Source organism: Oryzias latipes, chromosome 11, assembly GCF_002234675.1.
Source record: "Oryzias latipes chromosome 11, ASM223467v1".
In the NCBI taxonomy this organism is placed as follows: domain Eukaryota; kingdom Metazoa; phylum Chordata; class Actinopteri; order Beloniformes; family Adrianichthyidae; genus Oryzias; species Oryzias latipes.
Window position 1 is genome coordinate 21347002 of NC_019869.2, and position 24996 is coordinate 21371997.

General features: G+C 39.4%; 2 protein-coding genes across 2 annotated transcripts in view; both read left to right on the forward strand.

Annotated features, from left to right (window-relative positions):
- The first annotated feature begins 79 nt into the window (after positions 1-79).
- LOC101172093 (SH3 domain-binding protein 5-like) lies at positions 80-11000 on the forward strand. The gene is made up of 6 exons (XM_011481157.3): positions 80-1753; positions 1846-1908; positions 3006-3134; positions 4171-4332; positions 5489-5662; positions 6832-11000. The coding sequence occupies exons 1-6, from the start codon at positions 1652-1654 to the stop codon at positions 7378-7380; spliced, it is 1179 nt and encodes a 392-aa protein (XP_011479459.1). The 5' UTR covers positions 80-1651; the 3' UTR covers positions 7381-11000.
- A 6452-nt stretch (positions 11001-17452) lies between these two features.
- Positions 17453-24996, forward strand: part of gabbr1 (gamma-aminobutyric acid type B receptor subunit 1) — a 34242-nt gene continuing 26698 nt past the window's right edge. The window contains exon 1 of the mRNA XM_023960059.1: positions 17453-18029. Coding sequence (XP_023815827.1) covers positions 17793-18029 — 237 coding nt within the window. The 5' untranslated portion in view covers positions 17453-17792. The remainder of the gene's footprint in view (positions 18030-24996) is intronic.

Below are 24996 nucleotides of genomic sequence, written 5' to 3' on the forward strand. Positions count from 1 at the left end.
TGTTGGTTCTGAGACCAGTCTCTACGTGTTTGTCTTTTTTTTTTTTTTTTTGTAATGACAGCAAAAACCTTAATTAAAATAAACTTTGACAAAAACTAACAGATTAATAAATGGGCTTGAAAAATATTTTTTTGAAACATGTCACCTATTTTTTCAATGATTCACGACTTGTTTAAAGTTCTGACAACATTTTTAGAACTAAACTTGTTCATATAAAACAATGCAGATCGTGTAGGTTCCTTTAATGTGTTCCTTAATCATCTCACTCCCATTTGTTTAATTAATTTCTTACCTTACTCAGTCTTGTTTTTCAATCACTTTAAGAGACCCTGACCAACATTGCTTCTTTTTCCTTTGGTCTGACTTACTCATAAATGTCTTTAAAGTAAACAAACAAACCAGTTTCAGTTTTTATTATTTTTTTAAATGGTGGCTGACTTCATTAACATGTGGGACATGAAAGGAGGGATTGCTTTGGAAAAAGGGGAGCAATATTAAAGGGAAAAAAATGTAGTTTATATTTGTAATCCAATTTACTGTTCATAACTGAATCCATGTCAAAGTACTTGCTCCAAAGCAGCAAAAACATTTTTTTTTCAGTCCAGAAGATTGTAATAAAGCCAGATTACCTTAATTGTACAGTGATTGCTTTATTAGTGACCAACTGGCTACAATTATGAGTTTTTACAGAAAAAATGAGATGAGACTAAAGAGGAAAGCATCTTTAAGCAAAAACCTCCAACAGAACCAGACTCGATGAGAACGACCTAGGCCTGTGGAAGATAAGTTGGAACATGGAACAAAATCGAGATAAAGATGGACAAACGAGCCCTCTCTCTTATGAAAAAGACAAGTCAGGAATTGCAAGAAAGACAAGAGACAGCAAATGCAACTATAAGGTATACTTTCAAGTTTCAGAAAAGAAGAGAGAAGAGGTCTAAAACAGCCTCTGACTAAAAAAAAAGTTGCAACCAAGGTATTTATCTTATTTTGAAAAGTAAAGGAAGTAGAAACAAAGGTCTATTTAGGTGCACACATGCAGTATAACTGAAGTTTATTTTGTAGTCTGAAGAATTTTTCAGTTGATATATTTTCTACACTACATTATAGATGGTCAATAATAGACGTAATATTAACACGTATTAGTGTACTTAATGAAATATACTTGAAGTGTACTTTTCGCTGAGCGTATCTTTGTTTTACCTCGTTTGAAGTCCTTTCAAAAGCTAAATTAGAAGGGGGAAAGGTGCTCTTTGAACATGTTTGCCAGTTTTGGCCCTAATCCGCATAAAAACTATGTTCTATGAGGGGGCGCTCATTGCATTTGGAGATGGCAGCAGCAGTTTAGTCCTTGTTTTCGTGTGGGTACGTGGGTTTGACCCGTTTCAGCCCCACGTCTCACGTGCTCCCAAACAAACGTTCCGGTATGTAGCCGGTCCGGACCGGATTCTCCGTGCAGCCATAACCGTAAACACAACAGGCTGTTAAAAAAATTAAGTGTTTTTTGCGTGGGAGACATGTGAAGTGATGTCGCGGTTGCTTTCGTAGATTAGCTGCGACCAAAATACCTCGAGCGACGGGGCCGCGCAGAGCCTGATGGGGTGCGCGTGACACTCCGGTTGGTTGGTGCGCGAGGAGGCTCCAGGAGGAGATGCTGAAGCCCGGCGAAAAGCCGGATGGAGCTGGGAGGAGTGCAGACAGAGAGGACGAGGAGTCCGGCAGACACGAGGAAGAGTTAGATCCACGAATTCAGGCAGGTCCCCGCGAGGCGTCGGTGGGAATGGAGCGCGCGCGCGGAGGGATGTCTGTGTCAGGGGGTGTCAGCGGGTATCTGTGTGTCTGCAGGAGGAGCTGGAGCAGCTCAACCAGGCCAGCGAGGAGATCAACAGACTGGAGCTGCAGCTGGACGTGAGTCTCTGACATGAATTTAAGCATCTCCAGATGAATTCAGCTGATGGATATGTTGCATTTCGGGAAAAGGGCCTCATAATAAACTCAGGCTTGCATGTCTGCTCAGGCTCAGGTCAGCAGCAGACCAGAGGGTTCAACCTCTGACCTGTACCTGCACTGAAGCAGGACTTCTGACACATACGTCCAGCAAAAGCAGGAGCGTGTTCTACAAGAACAAACTTAAATTAAAAACTCCAATCAAACTGATTTTTTAAAACAGAGCTGCAAATGTACATAAAAATTTTAAAAAATCACAGTAAAAAGAAACATTTTGGTCAAATACAAATAAATTCATGTCCATGTTTTACTTCTGAATGCTATTTTTTCTGACACCTTTGACTTTTTCACATGTATTTAAATATTACAAGTACCTCTGTCCTATGATACCTGGGATAGGATAATCTCCAGCAAACCCCTGATTTAACATATGTCTGTGTTGTCATTGTACAGTCTGTGCGAACAAAATTAGAGCATCTGTGCAACAAATAGCAAATACCTTAAAATCCAATCAAAACACTAAATGAATAGTAAAAATATAAATCAGTGAAAGTATTGCTCACCGGTCAGAATATTTTGCATGTATAAAGTCCCACTCTGATCACCTTTTGATCTATTTTAAAAGTTTTCCCAGTGGTCTTTTAATTATGATCATCTTTAGCCCCCCCCCCCCCCCCCCCCCCCCCTCAGAAACTCACCACTAACTGTTGCCCTATCTTCCCCTCCCTAGTGCTGAGAGTTTTCTGTTTACAAGCTCTTCCAATAGCTTACAGCTTTTCACAGACATACAGTTTCGAGCTAAATAGCAGCTCGGATGAGGAAAACAACAACGTACACGAACCTTTCTCCCTCGATTTGACTAAATAAATACTCAGATTTTGTTAATTTTAAGCTTAATTTTATTAATATACGTCATCCATTATGAAAATGACACAACACAATTTCTATTGGAGTGGGTATTTAAATTAGTAGGTTTATGTGAAAGAAAGATTTATTGCTGACATGCGGAAAAATAACAGCTTGAGTCCTGTGACCTTCTTCTTGACTCCTTCCCCCAGGAGGCTCGGTCCAGCTACAGAAAAATCCTCTCTGATTCTGCCAGGAGGCTCAAAGCTCTAAGTTCTCAGCTTGGCGCCTGCACGGAGAGAGCAAGGCCTTACTATGAGGCACGCAGGCTGGCTAAGGAGGTGAGGGATGATTGCCACAGCACTGACACACCTGCATGTGGAAGTTCTCACCTGCATGTCTGCTGTCTATCTGTGTGCGACCACAGCTGGCTGATGGAGTCTCAGAGATCTGAAGGTTCTTTATATTCCTTTACTGTTGAATGCTCCAGATCAGATGAAGGAAACACTTACAGACTCAAAAATAGCTTTCACCCGAAAGCAGACCAGCAACATCTAGGCTGAAAGCCTGTAATCTGTGAGCATTTGTGCTAAAAATAAACATCGGTTCACCTTATGAATGTGAATGACTTAAGAATTGATCAACGAATAGGCCTGTAACTACCTTAATTTAATGAAAAAAGTTACTGTACTAAAAAGTTCAGGTGGAGTTTACAAACGAAAATCTTCTAAATGCAGTAATGCTACTAAGAAAAGAGGGAGAATCTAAAACCGATAGAATTTAGAAGCAGTGGGCATCACAGCTTGATGTGGCAAGCAGGAAGAACCAGGAAGTAACACCTACAGTTTATCAAACAGGTCTGTGGTTTCTAGCTGCTTCCTGAAAAGATGGTGTTTAAACTGCTGATGTATCAAAAAAAAATGTTTTTCTGGTGAAAATCAATGTATGACCTTTGAGATCAAGTGTTACAGTAAATTTAGCAGTTTCAGGAATTTTAGCAACAACTAAAAATATATTTATTTATTTACAAAAAAAAGTTTGTTTTTTTACAACTGTGCTGTAAAAGTGAGAAAAAAATCATGAAACTAAGCTGCAGCTTCATCCATCACAACATAAGAAAGGTTCATCATTCATTGACGCAGACCACCTTCAGTCAGGTTTATGCTGCACATGCTTCTCAATTTTCTCTTTAGTCCATGATTTGTTGTTTCACTTTATGTGTCTTTTGATCATTTGCTCTCTTCAAACCCACCCACGAGCATGAATCAAGGAAAAACTATATTTAAAAATAACATGTCTAGTAAAAAGTGGTTATAGATTGAACCAAAAAATGTCATAGTTATAATAATCTCCCTTGTATTGTTTGACGTCTTCCAGGCTCAGCAGGAAACGCAGAAGGCGGCGCTGAGATATGAAAGAGCCGTGTCCATGCATGCTGCTGCCAGAGAGATGGTGCATGTGGCTGAGCAGGGTCTCCTGGCCGACAAGAACACCATGGACCCCACCTGGCAGGAAATGCTGAACCACGCTACAGCTAAGGTAGCAGTCCACCTTCTGGCTTGTTCCGGAACTGCAGAATCTAGTGCTTCAGTGCAGTAAAAACTGTAGACATGGAAGTTGATGAAGCTTCTTATTCATCCAGGTGACGTTGACTTGAAATTGAGTCATGGCATGTGGAGTTACAGTAGGTCCAGATAAGACTACAGGATCCTGGAGGATACATGTGGAGGTTGAACCCAGCACCTCTCAGACTGAAGTGGGGAGAAGTTTCAAGAAAGGAAACCAAAAGTCCAGATTTCATGACTCAACTTCAACACTTATACATGTATTCACTGGCTGTATAATCTCTGAGGGGCCATTGAAAAGACGTGTGACTGGAGTTTTTCCCACACAACTCTATGGGTAGTGGGATGGGAAAAATCAAAGTGTAAAAAAAAAAAGTTCATTTTAAAATATTAACCTCTCCCCACAATTGTATTTTTAAAGAGAAAATATTTAATTTGGACTACACATTGATTATTTTTAGGTAGTTAAGTTGGAGTTTTTAACATGAAAGTCTGGGGACTTTGCTCCCTGAAACCAGCCCCCAGTGGCCTTCTGAGGAATTACAATATTTGGTACTTCTTATTGGCTACAAATTCAGGAACGAAACATGAGCAGAATCTAACCCTGACTATTCATAAGGATTACAAGTAAACCTTATTAAGCTACTGGATACTTTTATCTTGACCCATGACCTTTTTTTCATAAGAATATTTAGGCTTAATTTAGGATTCAGCCTTTGATGAAGGGATGTGCTGAAATGTCTGTTCAGAACACGGAGAAGTAAAGAATTATTTATGTTACCAAGCCAGAAAGTCAGAAAGACTTTGAGTTTTGACCTGAAAACGGTTCTTCTGATAAAAAAAAGTATGTTTTGGAATTTTAAAACATACTGTGTGCGACGATTCAGCGTCATCTTGTGATCGAGTCAAGTAAAGCGGCTCTTGTTGAACTTAGTGACCCGATGAGTCACTCCTCTGAGAACAAAGAGATTTTGTAGAGAGACGAAGAACAAGGAGATCTCAGAGAGGAGGATTAACGAGGCAGTGTTGACCTCTGAGCGAGAACCAGGAAGAACTTTAACTGCAGCCTTTTAGAGAAATAACTTAATCCAAAAACTGGTCAAACGACCCTCATCCCGTCTCCTGTGCAGGTGAACGAGGCAGAGGAGGAGCGCCTTCGCAGTGAGCACGAGCACCAGCGAGTCACTCAGCTCTGTCAGGACGCCGAGGCTCGTGTCCTGACGCTCCAAAAGGCCCTGAAGAAGGTCATCCTCAAGTCCAAGCCTTACTTTGAGCTTAAAGCTCAGTTCAACCACATCCTGGAGGTGCGTGACGTCTTGGCTGTGTGAAGTTGGCTCCTCCGCTCATAATGAAAGGCTCAGTCTTAACAGAAACGTCTGATGCAGCTCTGCATCAAACGACCATACATCTTTTACTGAAGCTTCAAACATTATTCATCTTATTGCTATTCACAGATAGAAGCCTCTTCATGCTTTTTATAGAGAGAACCAAAAATAAATAAATAAATAAAGCAAGAAGAATTTTTATTTTTAAGAATGTGTTTAACTTTTGTTTTACCAAAATCAGGAGGCAGTAAAGAGACATAAAAGCTAGAACAGCTTTAAAGTCCCACTTGGATCATCTTTTGATCTATTCTAAAATCAGTCCCAGAGGTCTTTCAGTTATGATAATGTTGTTTTTAGCCAAAATCAAAATTCTGTGGTTTTCTTGGTCATAGTTTCTGCAGGGCAGCAGCAGCTCATTAGAAATTCACCTCTGAGTTGTAGGACTGTTTGCAGTGAGCAACCCTGACCTCTCCGCAACTGAGAACTCTCTGTTTACACAGCTAGCTTACAACCAGCGCAGATGAGGAAAACAAAGATGAACATGCATCTGTTTGTCTACAAGTGGATGTATCAGAATGGAGCGGAGCAATGAGCTTGTGGCCCGCTCTCTGTATTTTCGAAGTCACAAATACTATCTTTTTAAAACTGGGTTTTTTTTTTTGCGTCTGCTTCTGATTCCCAACAATTTCAATGAAGAAATGTTCAAAAATGGGACTTTAAGTTTCACTTTTTCAATCAATGTCCTCCACTGTTAGAAAAATCCCACAAGAACATGTTAAAAACATCTAAAGCACAATTTTCATTGGAGTGGATCTTTAAGAAGGAAGAGATGCATGTTTGTATTTGGAGCATGTTTGAATTTGTGGAGTTAAGAGAGCAAAGTTAGAAGAGCTTTTGAAGGCTCCATCTGTAACTATGGAAACGGGGAGTCTAGCAGACAGTGAGAGAAGAGCTTAGCTTGGAAATAGACCTTAGAGGATTTTAGGATCCAATAAGGCGTGCTAGTTCTATGTTAGTGACTTTATTTCCTAAATGTTTGGGCTTGGAGCTTCAGTCAGAACTCGAGGTTCTTCGATGATTGTGTTACAGGGCAAGAAAATTTCACTCGCCATGTTAAAAATGGTCCTCAACCGTGTGGCTGTTTTCAGGAGCACAAGGCTGAGGTGGTGCAGCTGGAGAAGCAGGTGACAGCGGTCAAAACAAGATACTCTGTGGCTCTGCGGAACCTGGAGCAAATCAGCGAGCAAATCCATGCACAGAGGGGCCGCACTGCCACCTGCGACGGGCGGAGCTCCCCTGTTGGAGCAGAAGCAGAGGTGAAAGGGCCCTCTACGACCCCTGCCAGCAGCAGTACCGGGGCCGCCGCAGTGGAACCAAGCTGGGTGGACATGGAGAAAACCCGGCTGTGGGTGGAGAAGCACAGAGAAAGCGGGTGGGGCAGGAGCGAATCGATGGAGGATTGTTTGTCTGTCACCAACCTGCAGACCATCGCGTCAGACTTGGAAAAGTGCGACTCTGTGGAGCACCTGGGGGATCTGAGTGACAGTGGGAGCATGATGGGACCCCAGTGGGACCAAGAAAGAAAGCAGACTGAGGCAGCCGCCATGTGGGAGGGTGTGGCTAAGCGCTCTCAAGTGATCCTCAAAGAAAACCAGGAGGGTTTTGTCAAACAGCACCAAAGAAGTGTTAGTCTCTGACAGTTTGTAGGGTCTGATGGATGAGAGGTGAACATTGAGAGTCCTGCTGATGCTGCAGGATGAAGAACAGCCGGTTAGCCCAGCCGCTGCTCAGCCCTTACGGCAGTGATCCCCAAACCCCAGGTCACAGACGGCACCGGAAATACATTTTTTACATTTTATTATAATCTTATTATGAAAGATGTTTTATTTTGGAAAAATACTAGACCCTCTCCACCACCTTCAACTCATTCTTGGCATATATCAAGTCACTCGGACACATGTCAACAATCCATCTACTTTCTTACATTTCTTAAAGCTAAATTGAGCTTCCATGTTGCCAGTTATGGGATGAGGGAAAATCAGTACCACATTTTAATGGTTCCTACACATAATCTAGTTTACCAATAAAGTTTATTGGAGCTGTAGATATTTTACAGGTGGTTGAAGATAAAAGTTATCCTGGAATGTTATGGGAAACTGGCAGCTAAAAAAAAATCAGACGTTCACTTTAGCCTATTACAGACTGGTCCGTGAAAGTATTGTCTGGCATTAAACCGGTTCAAAAATCTTGGGGACCACTACCTTATGGCACACCAAAGTATAGTGCAGTTTGAGCATCAATGGATGGACATATATGTATGTGTGTGTATATATATATACATACACACACACACACACACACACACACACACACACATATATGAACTTCTACTTGATATTCAGTTTCTTTTCAATGTAACTGAAAGATGCTTCAAACTGCAACAAGTTATTGTTTTTGTTATTACCGGTACATCTGGTGTGCCACAGGGCTCCTACTGGAGTCTTTACTCTTCTCTACTACCACTTGGCAGTATCTCCTATAAATACAATATAGTTTTTCATTGCTATGCCGACGACATCCAGCTCTATTTATCCAATAAATCTAATTTCACAACCCCTCCCTCTTCTCTTTGCCAGATTTGAACTGCAGATTACCAAGGTTGGATCTGACTCGCCGTTTTATTGCATTTTAATTTACCGACCCCCTGGCCCTGCACGGGTATTTTTAGATGAGTTTGCCGAGTTTTTATCAGGTATTATCAATTTTAACTCTGTACTCATAATGGGTGATTTTAATATTCACATTGATGACTCCTCCTGTGCCTCTGCCTCAGAATTATTATTTATAACTGAGTCTTTTAATTTGATTCAACATGTTTCTGTTCCCACCCATGACAAAGGTCACACTCTGGACCTAGTCTTCTCCCTAGGTCTAGATATTAAGCAGCTTAGAGTTAAAGACAGTCACATCAGTGATCACTGCTGGATTTTCTTCAGTGTGATTTCCCCCCGCCCATCTCTACCCTCACCTGTTAGAATGCAGCGACGTATTTTAAGCCAGAATGTATCGGATAGATTCACAGATCTGTTTGATGCAAACTCTTTTAATCATTTTAATGATGTAGATTCTTTTATGCATTCTTTTAACGGTCACTGTGAAACTATTTTAAATACAATTGCTCCTGTCAGACAGAGTGTCTCTTCCAAAAAGTCATTTCCTTGGATAAATGCTGAAATTAATTCCTTCAGAAGACTATGCCGTAAAATAGAACGTCTTTGGAAAATAACAAAACTGGAGGTGCACAGACTGCATCTTAAAGAGCTGATCTCCACCCTAAATTACATGATAAAACAAGCTAGGTCAACATTTTTTCATAATCTTATTTCAATGAACAAAAGAAACCCCAAAACTCTTTTTAACACCATATATACTCTTACATCACCCTCCTCCTCTCAACTCCCCAATCTTTCTCAATCTGATTGTAGCACTTTTCTCCAGACCCTCTCGGCTAGGATTTCAGATGTTGGACATAACATCCCTCCTTTAGCAAGAGCTCGGCCACCACCATCCCCTCTATTCTCACAGACTTAGTCTAATTTTTCTCCAGTCACAGTGGAGGACATCCATTCTCTGCTCAATAAGATCAAGCCCTCATCTTGCCCCCTCGATATAATTCCAACTCCCATTTTTCTCAAAGTGTTTGAGTGTATTGGTGCTGCCGTGGTTGACCTTATAAATCTTTCCTTAATGTCTGGATCTGTTCCTTCCTTTTTGAAGCACGCTATAATAAATCCTGTGCTTAAAAAACCTAACTTGGACCACTCTGATCAAAATAATTTCCGTCCCATTTCAAAACTTCCTTTTATTGCTAAGATCTTGGAGAAGGTTGTAGCGGAGCAACTAAGGTCATTCTTAGAACAAAACAATATTTGTGACGTTTTTCAATCTGGCTTTAAAAAGAACCACTCAACTGAAACAGCTCTTTTAAAAGTTTCCAACGATGTGCTCATGGCGGCAGATTCTGGTCAATACACTGTTCTCGTTCTTTCAGACCTAAAATCTGCATTTGATACTGTAAACCATGAAATCATGCTCGAACGTCTTCATAACAACTACGGTCTATCTGGTTCTGTCCTAAACTGGTTTGTCTCCTATTTCAGTGGTAGATCTTATAAAGTCTGTGTTAACTCTCTATCTTCAGAAGCAACAATCCTGTCTTGTGGCGTTCCCCAAGGTTCTGTATTGGGACCCATTCTATTCACTCTCTACATGATTCCCCTTGGGAGACTCATCAGCAAATTTTCAAATATTTCTTATCATCTTTACGCTGATGACATTCAACTTTATTGCTCCTTTGGAAAAAATAATTACACTAATCTAACAAATCTACTAGACTGCTTGGCCAGCATCAGTGTTTGGTTAAATGACAACCATTTACTCCTGAACCCAAACAAGACAGAGACAATGATTTTTGCTCCTGATGACAAAATTCCCTCCATCAAAAGTCACCTTGGTTCACTGAGCTCTTCTGTCTAGCCCAGTCTCAGGAATCTTGGTGTCTGGTTTGACAAAGCTATGTCTCTAGACTCTCATTCGAAGCGCTTGGTCAAAAACTATTTTTACCACCTGAGGAATGTGGCTAAACTGAAGCCAATGTTGACCAGGTCTGACCTTGAGCTGATCATCCATGCTTTTATCTCCTCTCGTTTAGACTATTGTAATTCTCTTTTTACTTGTTTTAACAAAAAGTCTCTTAAACGTCTCCAACTGGTCCAGAACTCTGCTGCAAGGCTTTTAACTGGAACCAATAAGCGCACTCATACCACCCCTCTGCTTTTAGCTCTACATTGGCTTCCTGTTAAATTTAGAATAGATTTTAAGATTCTGATTTTAGTTTTTAGAGCCTTGCACGGACAAACCCCGATCTATATTAGTGACCTTTTAACTCCCTACACTCCTGCACGTTCCTTGAGGTCCACTGATAAAAATCTTTTATGTGTTCCAAAAACTCATTTTAAAACTAGGGGAGACCTCGCCTTTCAGGCAGTCGCTCCCCGACTTTGGAACGACCTCCCCCTGTCTCTGCGCCAGATTGACTCAGTCGAGTGTTTTAAAGCTCAAGTTAAGACTTTTTTATTTAGGCAAGCTTTTAGCTGACTTTTACTTGTGTTCACTTTTGCCTGTATGCTTGTTTATATGCCTGTGTGCATTTTATTGGGTATTGCTTCTGATTTTATATTGTTTTAACATTGTGAAGCACTTTGTGAGTCGCTCTCTGTGAAAGGTGCTATATAAATAAAAATTACTTACTTACTTACTTACTCTTATCACTTGACTTTCTGAATAAAATCCTGGTTTGATTCCAATTTTCCTAAACTAAACAGTGACAAAGCAGAAATTCTTGTTGTTAATGAAAAGTCACATCTATCTAAAGTTGATGTATTTTATTGACTACACTTAAGTTATTTTATCTATTTCAATCCTGTTTGCTTTAGAATAAGCAATGTATTTTTAAATACAGTGACACAAACTTTACCTAAGAAGGAATAAAACCTAAAAACGTACCATTTCTGTTTTAACTGCATGCAAATGGTGTAACAAGGTCCTACTTTTACAGTAAAACTTGTTTAAAATGTTGACTACCATACATAAAAAAATCAGTAAATGAGAAAGAAAAACATGGTTAATTGTTCTGAATCTTCAGGATTGTTATTATTATATCTAGTATTATTAATGTGGTGGCAGATGCTCCATGTGCTGCAGTGAAATGCATGATAATGTTATGGAATAGTCATTCTTCACGATCCTTTCACATGTCCAAAGGTGTTCTGACTTTAAGTGGGAATCCTTGATAATAGTCTCCATGAATAAAAAATGCAGTGACATTTCCAGAGTTGGTTTTATGTCAGACTGCTACAGTGCACCCTGTCACAATCTCTTATCTTCGAACGGCAAGTAAACACATTAAAGCCTCCTTTTGTCTGGTCGTCATCTATCTGGGCTGCCCTAGAATAAAAATATATTCTAAGAGTAATTCAGAATTGCTAAAAAAAAGTTTAAAAGTCATTTTCATGTACTGCTCCATCAGTTTGTGCTCCTACGCAGGCTGTTGTTGGAGTGCAAATGCACAGTATATTTGGTTTAGATACAGTTCTTTAGGAGTTAAACCATATTATCTGACTGACGTGCCTGTGGACATGTGTGCTTTGATGTTCCCATTTGCATTGTCTATGCACACCACATGTACACTATATTCAGTAGAACAGCCATAAAAATATGAAAGGTGTTGGTTATAGTTTGAGTTTTAGGTGTTTGTGGATGAAAGACAGTATGAAGTAAAAGTAAATAGATTACATACGTATATATAAATCACAGTACACAAATGATGCAGTCCCTACCTAGACCAGCAGATGTCTTCATCTTCACTTGAGGTGCATCAGTTTTGTAGTGCCTTCATCAAACTGTGAGGTGTTGATTCCATCTTACCAAAACCATCAACAAATTACAGTGTCTTACCAGCAGCAGCAAGTGGTAAAATGTTAACAGGCAGCCTTTTATGCTCCAAGAACCTCAAGTTTAAACTATTATTTGACAGAAATGGCTTTCTCCAATCAAAATGGAAACATTTGATTAACAATTTCTATTTCTAAACTTTACAGAAAATTTATTTAACTATTATAATAAATAAATGAATAAAAACGATCTTAACTAGTGAAGTTAAAACTACAAATGTGTGTATTCATAGCCCTAAAACAACCAAACAACCAAGAGAAGAAAAAGTCTTTCAATTGATGACTTTTTTTTCCATTTCACTCCCTTTTTTTTGCTGCATTCATGCAAAGATTGGGACATTTTTTCTAACACATCAAGCTTCTGATCCTTGTTTTCTTATAAAATACGTCTTTACAAATTGCTGCCTATTAGAATGAACAAGGTAAAGACGCAATGAGTCATTGAAAAAACAGCTAGAGAGAGAGTTCGGACTAATAGATGCTTGTGCTGCATCATCGTTGTTACTCTGCAGACTGAGGGAGACATTATATTCACAAAAGTTTAAATGACAACTTTGACCCCAAATTTCCTCTTCTACATGTTTCTTGTCAATGTCTGTTTTTCCAAAAACTCAAAGGCAGCATTTTTCAAACTGTGGTTGACTCTACCATCCCACTGTTCCACAGGAGCCGAAGGCTTTAAACAAATGTAGTGTGATTATCTAATCATATGAGATGTGGTAACACAACCACTACTGGGATGAGAAACACGGGAACCAAAAATAACAGGCTCAGCGTGACGTCCTCGGACGGATCAGAGTGCAGATTCCATCAGCAATATTAGAATGAAGGGGATGAGCAGAGAGCCATACGGGAGAGATGGGGGCGGGGGGGGGGGGGGTGGGGGGTGCAACAGTGGAGAGAAGAGAAACTGCATCAGGGAACTAGAGCAGAAATGCAACAAACAGGGCAGGAAAAAAGCTGAATGAAGGTGAGTGAGGAATAAAAGTATCATAATATGATGAAACACGGCTATATTGAAGTTAAAACACATCTTTAAATGTAGATGCTACCTGTGGTTTGTTTGGTTGCTGATTCTGTCATTACTGTCAGGTCCTTTGACGTTTCCGTATCCATGAGACTCCTCCTGGAAAGAAATAAAGAGTTGAGGCTCTTCAGAAGTCTTAATTTAGCTGTTTTTGCCGATTTAGCAAGAAGAAAAAAAAAAAAAGCATCAACATAAACTTAAAGACTGAGACTTTCCTCCCAACCATATGTGTGGGTTAAGAAGATGGACAAATGAATTACCCATGTGATGACAGATCAGAATGTAAAGACAAACAGCAACAGTGGCTTGATTTATTTCTGTTTTTTTAAATGGTGTTATTTTGGCTTCATCAAACCAGGACCTCCAGAAACTTAATGACCCACTCTGATTTTGTGTGTTTTTACCGTGTTTACTCGTGATAAAGGATATGTATAGAGATGAATTATCTTAAAGTAGCATTTCAGAGTAATTCTTTATTTCAATTGTTGTGAATCAGGAGCAGATGAAACAATGCCGTTTGAAAAAGAGTTTATTTGTTACATATAAAATATGCTTCAATCAGTTAGCTTTAGGTATGTTTTTTTCAGACCTGGTAGTATAATTGTGCTATTAGATTAGACAGGTTTGAGAATGCTGTGAAAAAGAGAGTAGAGTAATATCCCCTTTCTACATCTGTGATTTGTGAATGCATGATTCCTTTGTCTTGATCTTAGTTGTTTTATTCTAAATTTTGTTATTCAAGTGAAACTGCTTGTCTTTGTGTTTTGATTTTTTTGTAGGCTTGCATTATGTTAAGCTGTTGTTGTTGTTTTTTTAATATAATATTAATTTATTATGTATTTAATCATCTATTTACTAAAATTTATATTATCAGTAGTAATTGTATATAAATTAGTATGATATCATCCAAAGATGCTTAAAGTCCCACTGCAATCCTTTTTTGATCTATTTTAAAAGTGTTCCCCGTGGTCATCTAATTATAATTATGCCATTTTTGATTTAAAAAAAAATGTTATTTTCTTGGACATTGTCTTGGCTTTAGTTCAGATCTAATTGTGGGCAGAATCGTTGGCACAGAGCAACCCCACCTGCCCTTCCCATCACCCATAACTGAATTATCTGTTTACACTCTCTTGCTAGCTTACACCCCGAACCTAAAATTACTGGAGCAGACTCATCATCTGCTTCTGATTTACAACGATTTGACCAAAGAAATATTTAGAAATGCAGTTTTAATCTTTATTTTCTTTATATATGCGCTTCATCATGAGAAAAATGCCACAAGAACACGTTGAAAAAAAAGACCAACATTTTTATTCAACTGGGTCATTAAACTGCTCTCTATAGCCCTTTTTCACACACTGAGTATAACTAGTCTCTATACCTCACGCTACAATAACAACGGTGTATTGTATAGCAAAATATGCCTCATAACAATACGCCTTGTTTTGTTAATCTCATAGAAACTACATAGAATGAAAAAAAAGTTAAATACTCAAGAATCAGAAGATCAACCATTCCAGCCTTCTGTTAGAACTCCAGTGCTGTTAAAACAGCTTAATAACCTAAATTCCTTGGTCATATTGGCGAAGACTTATTTAGTAACCCAAAATGCCCCGCGAATTCTCTACATTGTCTTCTTGACTTAAAAATCTGAAACCATCAGGAGCCACAAGCACACAGGTTGTGTGATGATCAAAGAAGGGCTGCTCTGAGTAAAGAAGAGAACATAAAGGTCTTTGACCAAACACAAGCAGACTCCTTATAGGAGAAGCAACAACGACTCACAGGGACAGACGCTCGGACAGCAGGTGAGCAAAATTTGCTCATGTTGCACCCTCTAATTACTGGGGTGGGGGGATAATCCAATATGTGAAGATGCAAAAGCAGACCCAAGAGTTCTCTGAGCAGATCATCTCATTGTTGTCTTAAAATTCTTGTTGTAATGTAAGATTCAGAGGGGTCCGAATATTGTGGTTTGGCATGTTAAAATGATAATCTGTTGCACTGTTGTTGATATAATGGCTACTAGTTATTCATATGGATAATGCCTAACATTGTGACCATTTATTCTGTGGAACAAGAGCCGGACCTCAAGTCACTGAGAAAACTCGCTGTTCAAAAAAACACATTTAGCAAGTTCATGGGTTGACAGAAGATAACACAGGCTTTAGAAGAAAATATAGGATATAACTATGATGGGAAGACATCATTTTCATACATTTTTATAAAGCAGTGATAAGGAAACATATTGATGTGCGAAAACTATAGCAGGTTGTAGGTAATAAAGAGATTTAGTGTTCTAGGCCAACAAGAAATAAAATCTCAAAGTTAATCTGAGACATAAGAAGAAGACGGATACGTTTCTCCAATTACTTGTGAGCAGTTTCAGATTTAAAATAAGAATACTGATTTGGTGATCTAATTATAGTAAGTTATTCCTCCTTTGTTTTTGAGGTGAGATAACCACAAGAACTCAGTGTACCACACTCTAAAAAGAAAAACGTTGATCCAACTTAATTGAATTACTTCAATTGGTAACACCTAATTGTTTTTAAGTGTATCCAACTCAATTGAATACGTTGTTCAAACTTAAATTTTTAGTAATTTTTTCTTTTTTTTTTAGATTTTGTTCATATAACTTAAATTGAAATCTTTATCTAAAGTTTCAATCAATGGACCGTGTCATTTCCAAATCAAAAACCCAACGATAACTCGCATTACAAGGCAGGAATTCACGTTTCGTGAACTCTCTGTCTTTGGTATTGGAACATACAGTGTTTTACCGCACAAGGGGGTTGGTCATCATCCTTTCCCAAACTCTAACTCATGGTGCAGAAAGAAATAAACATAACAGTTTACATAGTAAACCAGCTAGACAACAAAACACATGGACAAAAACTCACACTTAAACCCCAATCTGCCCAGATAGGCAAAGAAAATGGTATCCCACAATTCCTTGCGCTGCCTCATGTTATGACGTCATGACGCATTGACAGCTTCACACCAAAGTTACACCAGCTTAATTGAATTGATTGAAAGTAAAATGACTATGTCAGACAACTACATGTTATTCTTAAGTTGAATGAACTCAAAAAAATGAGTTGTTTTCACCAAACTAAATAATTAAGTTAGATCAATGTAAAAAAGTTTATCTTTCCAACTACAGCTCAAATACTCTTTTTAAAGTGCAATATTTAAACCACTTCGGGTCCAAAATTGAGCCTTTGTAAAAGGATCCCATAATCAACAGCGTCAAAAGCATCGCCCAGGTCTGGCAGGATTAAGACAGTGACTTTGCCAGCGTCAGTGTTTAGGCGGATGTCGTTACCTTGATGAGAGCAGTATCTGTGCTATGCTGGGGTGTAAAACCGGAAAACATCAAATTAATTGTTTATTCCGAGAAAGTCAGTGAGTTGTTGGTTAACAACCTTTTCAAGGACTTTTCCTAGAAATGGCAAATCTGAGATGGGTCTGTAATTGTTCAATACTGTGACATCAAGATTGCTCTTCTTCAGGAGAGGTTTAATGACTGCAGGTTTTAAGGCCTCAGGAAATGTTCTAGATTGAAGCGACAACTGTTTGAGTAATTGGTGTTGACAAAATGTTCAGTATAAACTTCAGAATTCTAGTGGGTAACACATCAAGGCAGCATGCAGACAAAGTAAGGTGAAACAAATATGTAGAAAACATTTTTGAAATGGCAGCTAGTGGGATTGCTTTGATAAACAGTAACAACTTCTACTTAAAGTGTGGTTTTTTTCAAACACTATTGTTTTGAGTCCAGTAACAGTGATGTGAAAGGCCATTCTGTTTCAGAAACACTGAGAAGAGTCAGGTCCAGGTGAAGGTTAAGTTAGGAGGGACCCTCCAGTGTTCCAGGTCTCAATGAACTCCATGACTGTCTCCTTTCTAGTGCCATAAATATAAACTTGAGAAAGTCGTTCTGTCTTCATGAAACATCATCACTTTAGTAATTTATTTAGGGGGAAAACTTAGAACACAAATTTTCAGAGGAAATGACTGACATGCTGTTAAAAACATTTTGTAATTAAAAAAAAGTTCTGTAATAAAAATAATAATATCTTGAACATATTATTACCTGGTTTCATATGAGTTATCCTGCCTACCACTTCTTCTTTATTGAAAGAGGAGGACCTGCTAATTCACTTAAGTTGGAGAGGCAGCGCGTAAAGCACCTCCTCCTCCACCTCCTCCTCGCGCTCCCCCGCTCGCGGCTGCAGTCGTCCTCCTGCTGCGGAGCTGTCTGCATCCATGCAGCATCTCTGCCCTGCGCAGAGCCTGCTCGTCCCCCGTGACTCCCACGGCGGACCCGGACTTGCATTGTTCAGGCGTTGAATTGAGTGATTTCACTGTTTCAGCACCACGGACAGAGACCCGTGCGGACCTCATACCGGAGCTCCAAGAGGCTTTTTCTTTTCCAGTTTATGTTTCCCCCACGAGTATGGAATCATTTGACAGTCCGATGTATCTTTGATGCCCTCTCTCATCGAACGCATGCGCGCCGAGGTGGGACACCTGTAGTAAATTGGAAACTCCAGCCTGCGGCATGGCTCGTCTCAGTCGGCCCGCAGCTCTGCTGCTCTCCGCGCTCATCTGCTTCTCCTGCGCCGCCGCAGACAAGAAGAAGAAGAAGCTCTACATCGGAGCCCTGTTCCCCATGAGCGGGGGGTGGCCGGGGGGGCAAGCGTGCCTCCCCGCCACTCAGATGGCCCTGCAGCTGGTCAACAAGAGGACCGACATCCTGCCTGACTACGAGCTGGAGCTCATCCACTACGACAGCATGGTGAGAGCAGCTGGGCTGCATGCTGTCTGACGGGCACACGTGCAGATTTCCTGAACACCCAAAAGATTGTACTTCACTAAAAGTAGCTCTACTGATAATTTAGTAAGTAAAAAGCATCCAAAGAATAACTTGATAAGTAAGAAGTAACAGTGTGAAACCCTGGTTTATATTCTTAAATTTGTGGAATTGGTAATAAATAAATCAAATCAGTCTGACTGAAAAATGAATACTCACTTACTACAGCTGTTTTGACAACTTTCACTGAATGTGAAAGTTGTCAAATATATATATATATATATATATATATAATTTATTTATTGATATTACACAGAGTCTCTAACATTTTAGAGTTTAGATTTAAGGTTAAGATTAAAACTGTTTAATGCCCTGCACTTTTTTACATCTGTAGCAAATTGCAAGTGGCAAGTTTGTCACCCAGCTGTGAGATTTTGAAATTCCACCTATAAGTTCATCCAGGGTATTTCTTCAAAGTAAAGCCATATTTCCTAGATTACAGTATATAGGTAAAAATGAACTTTTTAATTAAACGATCTGCATATTCAGAAATTTCCCGACATTTGTGTACATAACTGGAATGAAAGATTTAAATATTACACATGAAAACCAATAATATTTTGACACTCTCCTTTTTCTTTTATTCCTAGAATTAATGTTAGGGAGATAATGTAACTTGTTACTACCCACCTCTGATTATTTTCTTCATGTGCTCTCATTATATGACAAAGAAAAGAAACTTTAGCCCATGAGGACCTAAATGATAGTTATGTGGGATACACTATAAACAATGTGGATGTCAGAACACATTTCTGATGTTTTTCTGTCACACTGATGTCACCATCAGTTATTATGGGTGAGAGCTAAGGAAGACTGCTCTGTACTGGTTTACAGTAATTTTGTCAAACTGTGATTCATCAGTCTGAAGATAGAAGTCTATAGGAAGAAGTTTCCCTCCATAAAAAGCAGGAAAAGAAACCTATTTGCCACATCATAGAAATATTTGCTTACCATATCAAGTGACAGAAAAGATTTTGTTTAGATAACAGAAAAGACCGGCCTTGGATTGTAACAATTAATTAACAACAATTAATTAACTCAGTGCTCAAGCCTTGACACATCCTCCATTATGAACTGGTGCTTTTTTACAAAAATAAAACTGAATTTAACTACGGAGAATGCATCAAAAGCTTGAAGAAGCAAGAAAAAACAATAATAACCACCTAGAGGAAAATCTAGCAATCAAGTTTATTGTGAAAAATTCAGTGAATGGCTTATAAGAGGTTCAGCAATCACGGAAAATCAACATGCATCCATGCATCTAAAGTATGCAGAGGTCTCTGCATGCTCCAGATTCTGCAAAAAAGCAACGTCCTAATTTCTCTTTCATGCTTTTATCAAACTTTTCACAAGCTGATATTTTTTGAAAAATAGGAATATGTCTCACTTTTTAATGTCTTACTCTTCTGAAGAGAACATATCAACACATGAGATACATCAAATTTTCTTTCGTTTTATCCATTGGTCAATATTTTAAAGATCAGAAACAAGAGGAAGAGATTTGTTCTGGCTTTTAACTTTACAAACCTGTCAGAAATTTTGACAAAAGTCACACAAAAGATTCTTAATACACATATTTCTTTGTCCCTCCCTTTTATTATAACCTAAGCCAGGTGGAGGGAGGTGGTTGTTCTTGAAGACCATTTCTTTGGTCTTTAAAGTTTAAGGTGGAGGTCCTTCCTCTAGCACCACTCACTGAAGTCCTTCGCCTCTTGCTCTTCATCTTCTCTGAAACACAACACAATTCCTGCATTGTCCAATCAATTCTGCATGTTGTATGTTTAATTTGATTTATTTAAAACATTAAAAGCAATACTACAGTACAACATGCAAAACCCAGAGACATAATACATTGTGCTATGTCTCTGGGTTCTGGTGAAAGTTAATAAAGGGTGGAGATAAGGGGCAAGAGCTCAGTGCCCTGTGGAACGCCAGTACAAAGCTCCACAACAAAACAAATTGAGGTCTACTGGTAAGGTAGTTTGAGATGAATGTTACCAGATGAGAATCCACAGTCGTATTTCCCCTATAGGTGGGGTTGGGTGGTGTTAAAAGCACCAAAAATAAAAAAAATCACCACACACAACCTTGCCCTATGTCCAGGAGACTAGGATTTTTATCACCCATCCTAGCTGGATGCAAACTGGAAAAAGTTTGTCACATTCTCCACCTACAATGTGGAGCCAGTTTCACTGCACAGGAAGTGTGGGCATCCTGAAATCATTAATCTTACTGGGGCAATTCTTTTTTGGAACAAGAACAATGCACAGTTACGATAGTGAAGTGGACATTCCCCAAGTGAAGACATGGGATGTAAATCTGCTTTTGGGGGTCCCTCAGTTCAGCTGCACAGGTCTTCAAAAACCAATGGGACCCCTAATCTGAACAGTCTGTTCTCCTGGTGGCATCATTGGGTTTTAATGGCTGACAGTAATTCATCCTCCTTGTCCAGCAGTAAAAATTGATTGGATAGAAGGAATGCATCATCTGAAATGTCTCTGACTTTGAACTTGAGATTTAAGCCCAGACTTGGCTTTCTGACCGGCCTCTCTGAAACTTCTACATCATCTCCACGGGGATAAGATGGTGAAAGCTGGTACCGGCAGCCCTCCTGAATGCCTGTAACTCTGATATCAACACATTGTGCTGTTGCCAGCTAGTGTTGGCAGAGTTAAAGAAAGGTCATCCATAATTCACCAGCACACAAGCTTGTACCCGCAAGCACATAAGACATCAAGATGTGTTCACCTACAAGATCCTGCTTTTTTGATTTGTGCTCCTTCAGATTCTAACTTGCTTTTTCCTGTTTCTGATCGAAATGTAGTGTTTATGCCACTCCTTGATCTTGAAAGTCCATTTGCTTTGCCTTTGCTGTAAATTTCACCAGAGTTCCAGGGGGACTCCAGAGGTTGTGTTTTAGGGGAGCCTTAAAATGGGTCAGCGTTCCAGAAAAGCAGCGATTGTGCACACAAGCAGTGTTCTGTTACAGTCTGAGCAAGTTCATTTAGCAAAACACAGTGAGAATGTCTGTTCCTAAAACTAAATTAGACAAAGTTCCGAGGTCGTCAACACTGAGATAAAGGAAATGTTAAAAGTTTTTTTCATACCAGAGACAATTTACTATATTGTCTGCACTATAGGGTGCACCGGATTGCAATGCGCAACATCAATTGATGGTCTATTTTTGAAATTGTCAGATAAACGGCGCTCCGAGCTATAAGGTGCATGAAACAAGACAAAAGAGTCAGAGATAGGTCCGTCAGTCAGACATTAACTCTGTTCACAGTAACTCTAGTACCAGTGTGTAACACACTACACATTAGCCTCATTAGAAGCATCAGCGGTGTAGCATAATCTTCATTCCTGTATTTCCCAACTTTGTTAGTAACACGTAAAAAAAAAAGACACAGTACAACACCGCAACATGTTAGCTGCGTTGGCGTATTTACAAATGATTCCCAACTTTGTTCAAAAACGCCTGGCTGCAGACAACAAGATGGCACCCAGACCTCATTAGCCAGAACCGGAATTCCTCGGCTGGAACCAGAAGTTCACGTTCTGTCCCCCATTTCGGTCAAAAATGTCTCTTTTTTTTCTCTTTTTAAACTTTAAACCACAGAAGATGTCTCTGTCGAAAGCTACTGTGCAGTTTGGCATTCCATAAAATCCTTACGTGATCCGCGTGAATAAGCTGATTCACAGAGAAAAGCAGCTTTGCACCGGTATGCAACACTTTAAAGCCTCTTTTCAACAATATACAACACATTAATTATATAAAGTGGGGCATAGCGGCGCAAGCAACTTTTCTCTGAAACCAAATAAGCTGATTGACGTTGACCGTGTTAAGAGTTTAAAAGTTACGGTAGTGGAATGAATGTAAAGACTGGAGCTAGATCTCCAGTGTAAAAGGGTTAACATTTTTACAAACCTGAACACTTATTTTTTAATTTTGAAAGAAGTTAAGCGATGACAGTTTTTTGCCCCATTTTAAGCCCTTCTTGTACACCAAAACTTTATTTTGAACTGGAGACATCAATAAGCACAACCAGAGTTAATCTATATATAAGGCGCTCTGGATTATAAGGTGCAATGACGTTTATTTTATTTTTTTAAAGGCTTTTAAGTGCACCTTATAGTGAGAAATTACGGTGTGTTTTTGTAGTAAATTAGCTATAGACTTAAACGTTTTTTATGTCTGTTTCCTTTTTTTCCATTTCTGGATTCCATCATTTTCATTTTTTAGTGACATATTTGCTATAACCATGTTTGGTTTGTCATCCTCCTGCACCACTCCATAACATATTCCATTCACGCAGGCATTTATTAAGGGTTTTGCTTCTTTTCAGGGATTGACAGTAATAAAATGATTTATTTAAATACTACAAAGAAAATCTGGTTTGGATGCAGCAGCATCCAAACCAGATTTTCTAGGAAATCTGGTTTGGATGGAACTGTTCAGTGGCAGTTTTTGACACTTTTTGAATGGAGTGAGTGAACGTTTTGTCAATTGAAGCGAATGAACCTCATCCAGATGGTAAACTAATCAAAATATGAATTCTAATCAGATTATGGTCTGCATGCAAACAGATGTGATCAGAGTCAGCCCACGGCTGCAAAATGAAAACCTAACACGACAGTAAAGTTTAACAACGCTTGCTGCTTTAATTTGTGTTCAGGTGAGCACGTGATGAAGTGTTAGGGAATGCTTCACTGAAGGACAGGAAAGGTGAACGCAGGAGGAACAACACCCCCACACCTGACACACAGCAGCAGCCAAAAAAAAACCCAGATTCAAAAAACACTTTTAAAAGGAAAATATCAAAGTGGAGATTTCAGAACCTCACTCTCCAGTGAAGCCGCAGGAGTTGACCATGTCAGGAAACCAGATGGTAGCAAACATTTGCAAGATTTTGGCACCTGTTACTCTCCAGCTTCTTCAGTGCCTCTGCTTCAGTTTTCCCGGTTTGGGATCCTTTAGGGGAAATAAATGTTGGTAATCACAGAGGAGCATCTGCTGGAAAATGAATCTGATATTGAAGAGGTGGAAAGGTCCACCTCAGCTCCCCCCGCAAATGTTGTACCTTTTTCTAAATGGTTATGAGGGATCTATTTTGGGCTGCTATCTTTGGCAAAAACACGTCTGTTCTTCCTCAGCTCATATTTGTCAGGTAGATGTTTAAGCATTATTAATAGAACCAGAGCCACAAACAGAAACTCACACTCTTCTGTGCTGCAATTCAAGTACCGCTTTAATCTTTGGCCTCGTAGCCGCTCAGATAAGGGACGAGGGGGACGGGGGGACAGGGGGACGGGCATCTCCGCTCTTCCAACTCTGCTCCGTTCAAGCTGTTCTTCATGAGTCTTCTGCCTCTGAACCTGGAGGCGGAGGTGGGTGGAGTGGAGTTGGCAGGGAGTTTAATGGCTGGCATGGCAACAGTAACCATGACAACTGCAGTTCAAACAAACAGAATTTGTGAAAAAGAAGATGCCAAGCTGGAGTTTTGTTTTGCTGCCCAGACTGGAGCAGACAAATAGGAGGGGTATGAAAGGAGGTGGGGGCCAGCAACAGCACAGGCAGACCAAACAGAAAGCGACAGTCTGATCTCATAGTCCATCCTGTGATCTGCTCTCCACATCAAAATCTGGTAGATCAAGCTAAACTTGGGTGACAGATAATAACTACCAGAGCTGATGGGCTTTCAGACTCTGTTCCGACAAGAAGAGTGCACAATGATTAATTCTGGAAACGGGTTTCCCTTTAGTGGCAGAGCTGGACCCAAAGACATCTGCAAGCTCCAAATTACTGGGGAACATTAAACAAACATGTCTCATGCATGGAGATGCACTGCAAAACAGGTCCCCTAGAAATACGTCAACATTTCTTTAGCCTATTAGCAGATTTTCCTAAAATATAATTTGATCCATTTCCTTAAAAATATTTTTATAAACTTACATTGTCATCGGCAGGACAGTAAGAAGTGATCGAGAAGGTCAAGGTGGAGGTAGATCTGTTCTGAGGACTCAAGCCCGTTCTCGTTTACTGTGGTGATCAACAGACTAACAGATGCATTAATGGATGGATGACTATGTTTCTGGATTAAACCTTGATTGTTTTGTAAAGAGGTGGAATAAAGGCTAGGGAGAAAATGAAAATACAGTTCCTTAATTACTTCTGGTTGTTTTTCCTGATTAGTTTTCTGTGAAATAGTCTTTGGCTTGGCCCCAAACACTTTTGATTGTTGATGTTTTCCCTGTCTAGCTTGATCTCCTGAAACTTGCTTATATTAACTGCTGCATGTTGTTGGCAAAGTATTTGGATGAAATTCTGGACTTGGATGTATCATTTCAGTGAAGTTCAAGTTTTTTTTTGTGAACAAATGTGATGTGTCCATGCAGTATAAACGTGAAATGATGAGTTTTCCAGAACTCTTTACAATACAACACAACTCTTACCTGCATTGGAGGAAAACTAAAATAAATGAAAAAAATAAAACTGAAAAAGGTTTAGCTTTAAGCACTTAGGTTGTTTGCAATCTTTAGTGTAAATGACATCCCTAAAGCCTGGGTTTTCTGAAATTGTGCAAATATAGGGAGCCAGACTAGATGAGGATTGGAGCATACACTGTAAGTCTACTCTTAATTGAAGGGTTTGATGATCCTCTGCCAATCAAAGAACTACAAAGCAAACATAAAATGACGAGGATACAAATAATTCACCCCCATCATTCTGCCTTGGATTTGAAATCTAACCGTAAAGGATAAAACTGATTAAACCAGACGATGAAACTGTTTAAAAGGGACTTTATGGAGGCTGACATGTTTGTACCACAAACCCTAGAGGTTGTTGCATTTACCTTTGTTTTTAAATGTACTTTAGACTGAAAGTTAAAGG